The following is a 15,340-nucleotide window of genomic DNA, read 5'->3' on the forward strand; positions in this document are numbered from 1 at the left end:
CATGTAGGTATCATAGACGATTAAGCTCTTTTTTTGGAGAATGAGTCAGTCTGTCGGTCCTCTATGATATTTTGTCAGTATATAGACGATTAAGCTCCTTTTTTGGAGAATGAGTCAGTCTGTCGGTCCTCTATGATATTTTGTCAGTATATAGACGATTAAGCTCCTTTTTTGGAGAATGAGTCAGTCTGTCGGTCCTCTATGATATCCTGTTAGTATATATAGATTTCAGATTGGTATCATATAAGGAATGAACAAGTCCTCTGGTATATATATAACCATGTGAGTATCATAGAGGATTGAGAAGTGTTTTTTTTTTTTTTTTTTTTTTTTTTTTTAAGAATGAATCAGTTTATGGTACCCTTTTAGTATAGGATGATTCAGATTGGTATCATAGAGGACTGGGCTCTTTTTTGAAGGAATGAACAATTCCCTCTGTCAGTATATGATATAACCATGTGAGTATCATAGAGGATTGAGAAGTGTTTTTTTTTTTTTTTTTTTTTTTTTTTAAGGAATGAATCAGTTTATGGTACCCTTTTAGTATAGGATGTGTACCATATGGATATCATAGATGACTGAGATCTTTTTTTTTTTTTTTTTTTGAAGGAATGAATTAGTTCTCTATGATATCTTGCGAGTATATGATATTATCAATGATACCCTATCAAAGATATAATATATGCCATGGGTGTACCATAGATGATTGAGTTGTATTTTCTTGAAGGAATGAACCAGTCCTCTATGATAGTACAGTATATGAATATATTGTGTAGGTATCATAGAGGACCAAGGAGTGTTTTTTTCCCCCGAAGAAATGAACCAGTTCTCTATGATACCCTGGCAATATATGAATATACCGTCCGGGAATCATAGAGGATTCAGCAGTGTTAGAATGAATCTCTATCTACGATATCTTGTTAGTACATGATATGCCAGGTTGGTATCATAGAGAACTCAATTTTTTCTTGAAGGAATGGATTGTCAGTCCTGTATGATACCATGTCAGTATATGATATACCATGTGGGTATCACTAAAGACTGAGTAGTATTTTTTGAAGGAATAATCCAACGTTCTATGATACTTTATCTACATATAATATATACCATGTGGGTATCATAGAGGATTGAGTGTTTTTCTTGAAGAAATAAATCGTCTCCTATGATACCAGGTTAGTATATGGTATATACCACGTGGGTATCATAGCATACTGCAATAGTATACTTCAACCGGTACTAATTTGGTATACTATATGCTAAAATATGTTGTTTTTTGAGATATAGAAAAAATAATAAAAATAATATATCAATTATCCTTCTTATTGATATAAAAAATAAAAACATAATAAAAAAATAAAGAAGCCAAAAGGTAGAATTAGATTATGAAAAAATAACGGGAACTAAAGAAAAATATAATCTGAAAAAATGAAATTAAAAAAGAAAAAAATAAATAAAAATCACCAGAAGAAAAATAAAACTAACAAATAAGATGAATGAAATTAGATTATGGAGATAAACAATAAAAAGAAAAGAAATAGATGAAATTAAAAAGGAACAAGAAATTAAAAAATAACAAAGGAGCTAGAATTAAATATGGAATCAAATTATGGTGAAAAAGAAAATAAAAATAGTATGATTTGGGAAAGAAAGAAATGAACAAAAAAGGGGAAAAAGATTATAAAAAAAAAAAGGAAAAAAGAAGGAAGTAAAGAAGATAGGAAGTAGGGAAATAAAGAAGAAAAAAGAGATTATTACCTACAAAAGCTACAATTGGTTGGAAGGGTGAATAGTTTTGGGGTTCTGAAAGTAAGGGGAGCATAGAAGGGTAATTATTTTGTGTGTAGTGGGCATTGGTGTTCTTTCCGCTTTTTATTATGCAAGGGGTTAGATGTGCAATTTTAGCTGGGGCAACTGTTTACTAAATGATCCGCTTTATATCTTGCAACTTATGGACCATTTAGACCACTATCTAAAGATTTCTTTTGAGCAAATTAAAAATCTTATGATAAAGTGTTAAATGATGCCCGACAGTCTAAAATTTTGTAAGAATAGAAAACGTTAAATGTCAATCTAATTTATCCGTAAGGTTGAGCAATATAGGAGCAACATTATACCTGAATTTAAGGTTATCCAAAAAATTAATTTCTCAAAGAGTTATGATTGTACAAACTTTTAAATGACAAATGTTGACCTAAAAAGGTAACAATTACGTAAATCAGCAGGTTTAAAAAGTCAGTCAATTTGAGGTGGCCACCATTATCTTTCACCACAAAAAACAAGAGATTGCAAAGAAAGTGGGACTTGCGTGGCAAGTAAACATTAGAAATTAATGGACTATGCTTTCAAACTTTTTGGTCCCACCAATAATTCCAACTATAAATTAATTTAACCTCTTCACATATTCAATAATTACTTGCCATCTTTAAACCATTTCATACTAATTTTCATTCAGTGAGTTGTTGCCAATTTACCATGAATCTACAACAAACTGCATATATTCTTTCAAGAATTCCAATTTTGGGTTGTGTTATGCACACCCTTTTCAAATATCTTTGTCATGAGAGCTTTAGTGATGAAATTCATGAGAATGATACACAATTAACTGACAGGGAAATCAATGAAGATACAGCAAATGCTAGTAATATAGCAGCTCAGAAGCATTTTCAGCAAGTTCAACATATCAAAGGTGCTTGAGATTATCAACTAGCTAAGCTATTTTAAAGGGGTGATTTGGAAGAATGACCTCCATAAGGTTGGTTTTGAACTTTTTCCCCGCTTAACAAACCTTCTAAAAATGATATTTATTAGCCATCGGGCATAAGTTGTGGACGTAACTTAGTTTTGTCTATGAGGCAGAAGTTCGAGATGTTCCAATACAGCGAACCTGTCATAAGTTTTGCTCCATAGGCAAAAGTTGCTTGAGTAGCTCAATCGTTTGTAACTCAATACAACTGAAACTCATGTCCAGTAAGCTGTCATTATACTATCTTCACTATATGTAAATTCTTGAAATGTCCCGTACTGCAAAACTAACGTGTGTGGACATTTCAACAACAACTTATGCCCGGATGGGCAATAGATGTTACTTTAAAGATTTTGTTAAGCGGGGCCAAAAATTCAAGACCAACCGGTATGGTGTCTTTGTTCAGCAGTTTCTTTATTTTAAAAGCATATGCATAATAAGTGTAAAATCATATAGTGTAAATAGTTTCTCTCTGTTCTTCTTTTCTATTACTCTCTTAGGTTGTTAATTTAGCTACTGAGGAAAGTCATAAGTCATCACTGCTGCAAGGCTTATGATTATTATATGGTTTTGAAAAACTGAAGCAGATTTTTGTTTAACGAGCTTATGAATTGTATCATTGTACTTCTTATTATCCTTTGTTAACTTCTATTTGAGTTCTTTAAACTTATTTTTGTTAGCTCAATCATTAAATTACTAATATAAGAAAGAATTTCAGAGTGGGGCTTAAACAATATGGAGCAGTTGGCAACAATACTGAAAAAGTGGTAAAGAAAATATCACTACATCAATAAGTCAGATGCAGAAATAAGTAGATGTGTGGAATAGAGACTCGTGTGCCATAATTTTCAAACCATGTGCCTGGAATTGGTTTGATCAAGTCACAATCATGCATGTTGACTCAATGCATAAACTCAGGAGTGGAGAATATTTTGCAGCTCGGTAAACATCATTAGTATGCGTGTGGAGAAAATTATACCGTCAGTTTTTACTTTAACCATCTGGTATTCGAAACCTATGCGCCAAAAGTAATTCAGGTTCACGTTGTATAGAGCACTGGAGGGATTAAAGTGCTCCACTGAAAGATACTCGACTCTATGTGTGTTCATACTTCATAGGCCTCAAGTTAAGATGGAGGAATCCCAACAAATAACAATTCCGCAACAGTCTCTCGGTGTTATTCTACCAAGAGTGACTATTTAATCCTAATATATTGAAAGTGAGAAGCTCCAAAGTGCAAAGTTGAATTACCAAAATGTCCATAAAATATTGAATGACCATTTTATCCTCCACTCAAACTCTACTCCTATAACATTGTTTGTACAAAAACGTAAACAAACATTTTATCATTATTATAGATTAAATATTCTATCAGCCAACTATAGAATTTACTTCTCTTTGAAACTGTAAAAATAATTGAGGAGTACCATTTAATACCACAACATGGTCTATATTCATCTACCAAAACGCATATTGTAAGTTGAATGATCATTTCTTTATTGATAGCTTGATGATAAACAGATACATATAGGCACAGACCTGGAAGCACTAAAACTATACAAATATGGCATATTCCACCTATGATTTTTGAATTACGATCAATTCTTAAATCTTGATATGACCACATATATATAAAAAAAAAAAAAAATTATTCTACTACTCTTGAACTAATTCTTAAGCCTAGAATAAAAAGAGATAATCATGATGTTGGAAGCTCTCGACTCCTACGGTAACTCTAACACCTTATTGTTTCAAATTGCACTCCCTTGGATTTGTGTTAGCTTTTCATTCTCTTATGAGTAGTTAACTTCAAGTTGTTTATATGTTTTGAGTGTTCAAGATTTAATATATATGCACAGAAAGTAAATTTTACTTCCACTAATTCATCATTTGCATCTTAATTTTCATTGTTTTTATTGAAGATTTTTGTTTGTGCTTATGGGTTATAATCTTTTTACGATGTTGTAATTTCCTTTTTATGCTATGTAATAGTTACTATACAATAATCTCACCCTTTTTTTTTTCTGCCTTTTCATTTTTATAATATTCATATGTTTGAGTCGAAGCAAGATTCATATACAACTTCTGACCATGTTGGGTTGATCATGACGGGATTGAATATAAGTATCAGTTTGGTTTTCATTTTTCATGCATAATAGTTACTTTTACGAGGTTCGAGTATGTATTTGTCTTTAAATTAAAGTACTATACATGTCATTAAAGTAGCATCAAGTTTGCAAATATTCCTAACTTCAAGTTGCTAAGCTGTTACTCTTTTATATGTTTTGATTTTTATTTTGTAGCTCAAAGAAAGCTTAAAAATTTGATTATTTTGGGATAAACGTGCGACGCACGTTTTCAAAAGACTAAGATACGATTAAAAGTACAGCTTCGAGTGAATACGGTCGTCTTTGTTAGAGAGCGTTTTACCCTCAGTGTGGAACTTTCCGGTGCGAATCCGGATTTAGGCAGCCCAATGAGGATGCCAAATGCTGGGTGGGAAACCAAAAGAAGAAAAGAACCCTAAAAATTGAGTCCATCGAATCCTAAAGATTAAGTCCATCACATTTAAATACTGAGTCTTGTCTTTGCCCAAAAGCAGGCTTCTTGAGCCAAATTTATTAGGCACTAGGATTTAGTTGTAACAGAATAAATTGATAATACCAAAGCAAACATTATCATGCTACATAGCATTAGCAACTAGCAAGCTACAAGTAATGAAACAAAATATACAAAAAAGATGAAGCTTAAATTGCTGTGGCAAGAATGATTTCTGCTGTTACAACGTGGCATCCTTAACAGGGAGATACTCACTTCTAAAATACCTTTCCGTGCTCTACGTTGCTTGTCAATCGGACTCTCCAAAAATTGCACTATAGATATGCAATTTTTTGATTCATGTATAACTATAATGTTGATCCTCCACATTGGAAACTTAAGCATTAGTTTTTGAGCCCATGATCCGAACCCCCTTATCAAATGTTCTGCTCCGGTTTCCGTGCTCTTTCGTTTGCTTTTAAAGAGTCCGAACAATATTAGATTGTATACAACGTGAGAATTAGAAGTAGAACTTGAAGAGAGTTATATTCATCTTCATTTTAGTGGAACAAGATTTACAAACAACCAAAGCTACAACAAAATACAACAAGAATTACATGAAGGAAGTGGAAAACTCAAGTTGATTCATTGATCAAGTACAATTTTTGACCATCAACAATCATATCTACATCAAGAATTTTACCAGCATCTTCTGATAATATACAAGAGCCCGACGGAATATCGAGTTGTTCTGACGCTGTTGTAACGAGCCCCTCAATCGTCTGAGGTATCCATAGGACAACACCATGTTTTCTCAAATCTTTGGACTCCCATGGATGGAAAGGAAACACAGTGCATTTCCTCGGACGCAATTTGTCTGTCATTGCACCAAAAATATGTCAAGCTACAAGAATTGAATACCAAATAGACTATATTGTTACATTGGGGATTGTTAGAAATATAAAATATATCCACATAGGATATATAAGTACATCCAAAAGGGTTATAAAGGTCTTGAACTGCTCCGTTTATTGCCTTAATGTTTTAGAATAGATATTCAGTTTCTTTCACATGGTAGCAAAATTATCCAAAATTTGGTAAGTTCGTTCACACAAGTTTCGTTCTGTATTAGGAATTTATGAGGCTTTGGGTTGCATGGTCAGATCAAATCCTTCAAAGAAGAGTTTAAGTTATCTTGCAAGATGACAGAGTTGTTCAAGCAATACCTGAGATCTCATGTGGAAAATCAGGAAATTCAGATAATTGAGCAGATTTTGCTTCTTCCAGAATACCGATCATTTGCTTGTTTCCACTTACTCTAGCTTCATCAATTGGAGTATTTCCCCATCTGAAACATGACAAAGATTTAGCTGCAAAACTTGCAATCTGAGAGTATAGTGCACAATACTGCTTGTACAGTTCATATTTCAAAACAAGAGCTACTGGGATGTTTAAACAACAACAACTGCGCCATCGTATATGAATCCTCACTGACCATAGTTTTTCATTTAAGCTCAACTCAAGTCATTAACTTTTGTATGCACGTAATTAAGAAATAAGCAAAGAAACTAAACCAAGTTTGAGGTGAAATCAATTTTCCTCAGTCATATGAACCATGATCAGATGATCTTGCAGAAAACAAGGCAGTTAAGGTTGAATTCCGATTAACTAATTACTATCCAACCAAGGTCATCCATGATACTCCCTCTGTCCCACTTATGTGAAGGAGTTCTCAGTACAAGGATCAACAACACTGAATTTGACTATGAATTCGGCTATAGATTCTTCAAAAAATTTGTAAAAAAAATTGCGTATTTGGAAACTACTCGAAAACCTTATGAAAATTGTGCTCGCAGAAGGTGGCATGCTCTAATATAGGATTGTGTACTATTCCAGGGAAATTAATTCAATAAGATAGCAATCAAGATTAAACTGGTACCTGTCTTTTGAGAAAACAGAAGCACCAGCTCCCAAAAGCAACTTTGCCATTGGGTATTGCCCTTGTGAAGAAGCTAGATGGAGTGGCGTTCGCTGATCATAGTCTTTGGTGTTCGGATCAACACCATTGGACAATAGCCTTCGTAATAAATCTGAATCCCCCTTTGCTATCACCATACACAAGAAGCTACCAGCATTGTCAATGTTCAACAAGGCTCCTCCTTTAACAAGTAATGAAGCAACGCCATCATGTCCACCCTTTATTGCTTCAAGCAGGGGAGTGTTGCCAAATTTATCTATATGGTAAATAGCAACATTAAATATTTGCACGAAGTCACGAACAAGGGATTGTTGCAGGTGAAGTAGACTCGTTTGAGAAATTTACCTGGAGCATTGATATCAACGCCTTCTTGGATAAGATAAAGAGTTATGTCTTCATAGCCTCTTGATGCTGCAAGATGCTGTGAAACAACAAACATTGATTAGGAGAAATTTGCAGTGATCAAACTTCAGTATTCATTTAGAATTGTTTGATTTGTGTATATTTCATTTGAATAAGCTCATACCAGAGGTGATCTTCCATCATAATCTTTCTTGTTCGGATCAGCTCCAGCTCGAATTAGACTCTTCAGCTGGTGCAAATCACCATGATACGCGGAACTATTCACTTTCAAAGCAAGCTCTGCCTCATGCTTCCCAATATGGAGTGCGATATCCGACTCTAGTTGCTTCACACGGAGATTAGATTCTTTTCCCTGTCATTTAATACTATTTAGACTCATCGAATCCATAACTAGTGCAAAAGCACTTCATTTCTGAAAGTCCTTGCCATTTTCTAATGCTGCTCATACTAAGATAGGAAAATGCGAGTAGGTAGATGGCATGGGAGCGGTTTAACTCATAATTCACTTGATGCTATTATGAATGTCAACTGAATGTTGTACTATTGTAAGTAAATTGTTCCCCCTTATTGATGAAGTAAACCAGATAGTTATATGAGTGAAAGAAAACAGCTTTTAAAAAAAGAAGTAATAAGGTTGGGTCTCATTTCCCTTACCTGTAGTAAATTACTCAAGATTCTTCTTCCATCATGAAAATAAATCTCTAAGATATTGGAAAATGACTGCTTATCGATACGTAAGAGCCTGCATAGTTCACAAACACGAACTGTATATGGCTGAGGAATGTTGCAAACGATGGAAATGTCTCCGAATGAGCTGTTAGGCTCAAGAAGTGACACTGTCTCTTCTGATCCGTCCTTCGCTATACCGATTTCCTCCTGGATTTGAAAAAAAAAAAAAATACAATGAGTCTTGCCTTATTAGGAAAACATAAAGAGCCGAGCAGGTGTAATTGATTGTAGAATATCGTACCAGAACGCCATGACAGACAAAATAAAGCTGGTCCACTACATTCCCTTGTTCCATTATCACTTCTCCGGGGAGGAAAAATTCTTCGTGAACTCGAGTTACCTGCAAATTTAACAGTATGTGAAATCAGTGATACACTCTCAGCTAGTTTTCTTCAATTCCAATTGTGTCCCGATCAAATCTCAAAAGCAAACAGAAATGTATGAAGAAGCCTTGCATTTCAAAGGGCATACACTATGAATGTTCCGCGAATGAATAATCGTAAAAGAAATTACTTACGACTTGACTTATGAATTCAGAGGAACAGCCTTTGAAAAGTGGAACATTTTCTATGTAAGACTGATATAAATTCTGAGATATCTGCAGAAAATGTTGGAAGAGTTTGTCATGGAACTACCAATGGTGCATCAGCAATAATAGTGAAAGTTCCCAGATAATCTCGAGCTCATTGATTATGAAGCAAATTTTACATTTTCTTACATCAAGATTTTTCTTTCGTATATTTACCTTGGCACGGATTGAGATTGGAATGTCTTGGAGAACAGCTGCATCAGTGTAAGCGCTTTCATATTGTAATCGCAAGTGACCTTTTATTTGACTACGGATATCCCTTCCGAGTCTATTTCTGTTCATATATTTCAATAGATCCGTCGTCTTATCCCTGTATCGTTCAGTTTTTGATCCTTTCACGATTAGAGCTGTCATGTTACCGATCAGATAAGCACCAAGAATCATATCAAAAGAGACATAAATCATGACAAATATCATTTCCCTCAAATTGACTGCATGTATATCTCCATAACCTGTAAGATAAATATGTTATCTCAAAATTATTAGTAAGATGAAATTGCTATACAAAGTCAATAAAAAATCAATAAGATTATGAAGGGGACCTTAAAGACTAGCACTTGCAATGAGGGACGAATAAACTTACCAACAGTTGCCATAGTAACAATGGCAAAATACATAGAAGTAACGTATCGCGTCCATAGATCAATATCTCTAAAGTTTGAATAACTGTAATCTCCCAATTTCAAACTACCAATCCATGTGTAACCTTCTTGCTGTTCAGACAGCGTAGTTGCTAAGTAGTAAAAGATGCAGGCAGCTGTATGTGTGCAGTATAGTTCTACGGTGATCAGTTTAATGATCCTTGTGAAGAGGTAATTGATCCGAATATCTTTCTCCATCTTCTGGAAAAAGTAAGTAATTCTGCGTGCCCTGCTCAACCGAATCCATAAGAGGTATCTCACTTCCTCTTTGCTGCCAACAGCCTGATTAATTCATATTTCACAGAATTTGTTAAAAGAGCTAAGAAATATGTAGAAAACAACTGCTAATTCAACATGCTTCCGCCATAATATTTTCATTTTGTCAAGGTATCTTGGAGGGAAACAGCATATTACTCCATTTATCTCAATTTATGTGACACTCAATGTCTTAAAAAAAAGGGTTGTCTTTCTATATTCAAAAACAATTTAACTTTAAACTTCACATTACACTTTTAATGAGATGATTTTTAGCCGCCTAACATATTGGTCATGCAACAAAATTGAGACGGAGGGAGTATGAAACTTAAGTTTAAGATGAATGCTTTCTAAATAAGTCAAGAATCAGAAACACATTGGTCATGCAACAAATTAAAGCAGCTTTGTAAAGAGGGAGCTATTGTAAGAACACAGCTCCCTCAATTTTCAATGTATGCGACACTCTTTCCTTTTTGGAACTTCCCTGAATGTTTGACATCATTTTACTAACAACATTATTTTATACAGTTTAAACATTCATCAATCGAGATTCATTTAATCATTCAAATTTACTAACAACTCAACCATTACATTTATACTTTCTTTCACTACCACTGAAATAATACACTAAAAAATGTCAAAGATCTTAAACTCCATATCAAGTCAAAAACTGTCAAAAGAAATGAACGAGGTACCTTATAAATTACATCCCAGGGCATGCAACTGAGAAAATCCATAATAAAATGAGATTTTAAGTACCTAAAATTAAACCAAAGGAAAGTCAGCTAAACTACTAAAGCAATAATAATTTTTTGTTGCATAAAGTGAAAAGTAGGAGGGAAAATTAAGAGAGTACTGACCGAAGAGCGATAGGGGTTCGTTTGTACACCATCTTGTAAGTCTGACTATCTCTATATGCAACAAAGAATTGCAGGACTATATCCACAAGAAATACTATTTGACCACAAATGTCTAAGAGAAATAGTTTCCTTGGTAATCCATTGAAGAAGGCAAACTCCATTGGTGTGAAAAATGATGAATATATTGACCATATAAGGATAAAATTTTCCCACATCCTGTACCACCTGCATTGAATTTTTATCTGTTAATGTTACCAGATAATCTTGAAAGTACATTAGAATTTAAAAACACAAGAAGCTTGTCATAAAAGTAGCACTGAGTGGAAGTTGGTTAGTACTAACTTATGCACACATTATAACTAGTAAAACTTATGTCTGATCACAGCAGAAGTTTTGCCTTGAGGATTTTCTTTAAAGAATTTTCTAAGCGAGGTCAAAATTTCAAGACTACCCCTTATCGAGGATACTTTTACAATTCTTGCTCAGGTACAACTTTTTACAAGGGCGAAGTGCACAAATAGTCGCTTTTTGGGCCTTTATAGACAAAATTTATGAAGTTTTTAACATTTAGTCGCATCAGAATCAACTTCAAACATGCGACTCTCAAGTTGAAATTGCAAGTCTAAAGTTTCCAAATTCAAACTGTCGCGTTCGAAATTGGCCTTTGCCAAAACCTAAAAGTTTGAATGAAATTCAAATGCATACATTTGGTCTGAATTTAAACTCTGGCAGAGTCCAACTTTAGCAAAAATAGCACAGAAAATTGGGGATTCAAGAGTAGAAAGCAAAACCATTTAATTTCAGATTTAAAATAAAATAAAATATACATATTTAACAATTACATAAAATACATCACCATTTTAATTCAAATTAATATTTTTAGAACATTTACAAATATGTTCTAGTTCAAATTTGTTAAGAGTCCAATTATTTTGTACTATTTTCAAAAGTAAAAATATCCTTTTTGAAAATGGAACTTCAGCCTCCAGCTTGACTAGTGGCAAAAGAAAAATATAATTGATGAGAACTTAGGTATTATGGCTAGTCATTTCCATTCTCTCTTTTCTTTTCCTTCACAATTTCGACCATATCCAATGTCATTAATCAGTTTCCTCTTTTTAATTTTCCAACTTCATCATTTAATAGTTAAGCAAAACCAAGTTTAGTTGCACGCTTTGAAACAAAAAACACAAAATAAGGTCTAGTTGCACCGCAAGTAGCACGCAGATAAAAAAAAAATTATGACCATAGTGTTCGGACTAACTAATTTGCGCGTATTCCAATTATTTTATCGATTATTTACTATTTATCACCAGCATAGATATCGAGTAATCCTGTTCACCAAAACTTAAAACAAAAGAAAATCACCTAATATTTTTGTTGATACAGTACTAGCTAGCTATTTCTTAAATAATTATTAATATTTTTGTTGATACAGTACTAGCTATTTCTTAAATAATTATTATACTATGTTACTATACTAGCTATGTCTTGAATAATCATGTTAAGATCCACTTAAAAACGCTAGTACTTCTTCAGAAACCTCAAAAATTAGTCCTAATTCTCACTATACCTGTGCATTCGCATTTACAAACATCGCGCTAGTCATATTTGGAGTAATGTGTGTGCATGTGTGTAGTCGGTCACCCGTTTCAATAAGCGGTGGAGTCAAAATTTTCAATAAAAATATTCAGAATATAAAAAATACACACAAAAGCACCTAAGAGGAATCGATATCTAATATATATAAAATTAATTTTATCCACGTATATACAACGTAATTTTCCGGTGTATGAATCCGGATCCTTGCGCCTCTAGCTTGCTCCGCCCTTTTACCCCATCCGTTGTCCCGTATCTACTTTGAGGCTCTGACTAATCCAAATTCTCATTATAAATTAATCATCATAGGGGAAACACACTCTTTACCAATTTTTTATTCATTCTTAGAACTCGAACTCAAAACCTTTAATTAATGGTAGAGGAATGGATTGATGGTATTTTCAATCTATCATATCTCACTATGAATTTCCAGTACAACTATAATAATAAAAAGAACAAGTGTGATAAGGTGTGATACATTTTGAAGATGACAATTTTCGACGGTTGCTTTCAGTTATACAGATGAACATGATATATATGGTCCAGCTGATGATTATGTGGCAGATACAAAATTACACAAATAAAAAAGAAGAATATGTATAGTACAATCCTCCATTACATGTTATTATTTGGACTTTATCTTAAGCTGCAATTTGTCCACTTGACAAACTAATTAATTAGTCTATTCATAGACAGTTGAGACAACGTAACGTCTCTCTTATCGTATTAATAAGTAATAACCAACTCATGCATGCCCTTCTGTAAGGGACATCGAGAGTCAACAAATTCTTAATTATAATAAAAGGGATTTAAGTTATATAATTTACAGTGTATAGTTTTTGTATATTTTATATTATTAGTATATAGAACTTTGATAACTGATAGTCAGCTGGTTGTTTCTAAAATTAGACTAAATTTAGAAAGTCGTCAAATTAAAATTAAATGTACTTAGTCGTAGGATAAATAAGACACAAAATAGCACTTATCTGTTCAATATATATCTAGCAATTTTACCCATATATTTGATCACGCATGATAAGAAATAAGTTATATAACTTATAATAGCAGCGATTAGTGAGTACCCCATGCTCTATATATTTTTGTTTTCCAACCAAATTTTCCAAATATAGCCAGGCCAAATTGTTCATAGAGGAGCGTGTGGTCAATATTGTTTACTACTTGAAACCTAATTAGACGCCACCGTATTCGGAAATATGTTGCTTATCTCCCTAAAAATAATCATTTAAGTTATATACGGGCATTATAAGCAGATAATTTATCATCAGTTTCATGTAATTAGCTACTTGTAGAAGGTATTATTCTATTTTTAAGTTGTCAGACTTGCTTTCAAGATTTAATTACTAGTTGTTCTAGGTCAATTTAACTTAGTGGTGTGAAAAATCTATATGTTTACAATGCAACCGTGCGCATAACTTAACAAACAATAAGTCCGCTAGCATTTTAAATATTCCATTTTCCAGTGTCATTAAGGGAAAATGAGAATGTTGGAACTAAAACTTTTAGTACTAAATATAGAAAGATGGTGACGATATTTTAAACATGCTAAGGAGGGAAGTAAGACACATAAATTGAAACTATTGAATTGATTGGACTATATGCATGTCATTAATTTACTAAATAAACTAATTATGCGTCCTAGTGGTTATAATGAAGTGGTTGAAAACTATAAGGTTTTAGGTTCAAATCTAACGAAAGTAAAAAATATTAGGTGGTTTCTTTCTAATTGTTCAAGTCTTGGTGGATAGAGTTACCCGATACATGTGTTGACGGGAGATAACAGGTACTCATTAGCCCATACATCACAATCATAAGGGAAAAAAAGTTGGCTTTAGATAACTATCTATATATAGTAAGTATGAACTTAGATCTCAAAAAGTAGTTAAATAACGGTTACAAGCTAGATATATAAAGTAAAAACTAAAGTTCTAATCCACATCCTGACTTCTACGTTTTCTCTTCTAATATAATTCACGATTCTTATTTCACAGGTTATAAAAAGAGATATTCTAAAAAAATGAAAGTGACATACTCACGTTTTCACCATTATTGTAGCATTACAGTAGAGAGATAAAGTTAACTAATTAGTACCTGTTTTCAGGATGAATAACGAAATGAGAGAGATCCTTAAGGCCATTAATAACACTTTGCCTGCTAATTTTCCGGCGAAACAAATCGATTCCAACGAGATCGTTTTCGATAAGTCGAAATCGACTTCCTCTAGAAGATTCCATCTTATCTCTCACATCTTCAACTTCATACTCTTCTCCTCCATTATTAATGTTCATCTCCACTTCTTCTGCTCTCCTCATAATCAATTCGACGTGTATATCGAATGTGTATATCGTACTAAGAAACTAAAATTTGAAGTTTTCGAATGTTTGTTTGATTAATTGGATATTGTATAATCTAACCTTTTCTAGAGAGTTCGAGTTTATATATGAATATGAATGAGAAAGTTTACAAAAAAGATGAGTTTTCACGAGAAATGATATTGTATATATGTATGTATAGAAAGAATTATGAGCCTGAGAATTATATTGTATGTATATATAGAAAGAGAAATGATGGAGAGATTTATGAGAGCTAGATTTGATGAACTGTTTGACAAGGAGGTGGATGGCTATTTATATGCAACTTAAAAACTCTACCACAACTTTTTTTAAATGTTTAATACTAGTCTAAATTGAAATATAGGAAAATGTGACACCACGTGTGTTTATGCGCCCACAAACACTTGACAAGTTAATTTTAATATTAATCTGCGGTCTAAAAACTACTCCTTTCATTTCAAAATAAGTATCTTTTAGCTCATGCACACCCCTTAAAAAACTACTCATTCTTATAAAATTAAGAGTATTTTTACCAACTTATCCCTAATTGATGCTTAGAAAAAGAAAAGTTATTTAATGATTCTTGATTATAAATAAGGATAAGTTTAGAAGAATAAGATTAATTTCTTCTTAAAATTCTAAAACGTCACTTATTTTGGAATAAAATAAAAAACCCAAAAGATACTTATTTTGG

At 33.0% G+C, this 15,340-nt stretch overlaps 1 protein-coding gene across 3 annotated transcripts; it reads right to left on the reverse strand.

The window, feature by feature from the left end:
- Positions 1–5,801: 5,801 nt before the first annotated feature.
- Positions 5,802–14,895, reverse strand: LOC132058868 (potassium channel SKOR-like). 3 transcript variants are annotated; one of them, XM_059451242.1, is made up of 13 exons: positions 14,405–14,895; positions 10,697–10,921; positions 10,532–10,595; positions 9,524–9,863; positions 9,097–9,392; positions 8,869–8,949; positions 8,593–8,691; positions 8,277–8,498; positions 7,786–7,974; positions 7,605–7,680; positions 7,221–7,515; positions 6,508–6,629; positions 5,802–6,158 (listed from the first exon to the last, which is right to left on the reverse strand). In XM_059451242.1, the coding sequence occupies exons 1-13, from the start codon at positions 14,623–14,625 to the stop codon at positions 5,917–5,919; spliced, it is 2,472 nt and encodes an 823-aa protein (XP_059307225.1). In that variant the 5' UTR covers positions 14,626–14,895; the 3' UTR covers positions 5,802–5,916. The 3 variants fall into 3 exon arrangements, with proteins under 3 accessions (XP_059307225.1, XP_059307226.1, XP_059307227.1); XM_059451243.1 differs by lacking the exon at positions 8,869–8,949; XM_059451244.1 differs by lacking the exon at positions 14,405–14,895 and having other exon boundaries at positions 9,524–9,922; positions 10,697–10,740.
- Between the last annotated feature and the right edge of the window lie 445 nt (positions 14,896–15,340).

This window comes from Lycium ferocissimum, chromosome 6 (genome assembly GCF_029784015.1).
Source record: "Lycium ferocissimum isolate CSIRO_LF1 chromosome 6, AGI_CSIRO_Lferr_CH_V1, whole genome shotgun sequence".
In the NCBI taxonomy this organism is placed as follows: domain Eukaryota; kingdom Viridiplantae; phylum Streptophyta; class Magnoliopsida; order Solanales; family Solanaceae; genus Lycium; species Lycium ferocissimum.

Coding starts and splice junctions, on each gene's coding strand:
- LOC132058868 (XM_059451242.1), bottom strand. CDS start 14,625: ATGAGGAGAGCAGAAGAAGTGGAGATGAACATTAATAATGGAGGAGAA. Junction 9,864..10,531: donor CCTGGGATGTAATTTATAAG/GTACCTCGTTCA, acceptor TGAATTAATCAG/GCTGTTGGCAGCAAAGAGGA. Junction 7,516..7,604: donor CGTTGATATCAATGCTCCAG/GTAAATTTCTCA, acceptor TTTACCATATAG/ATAAATTTGGCAACACTCCC.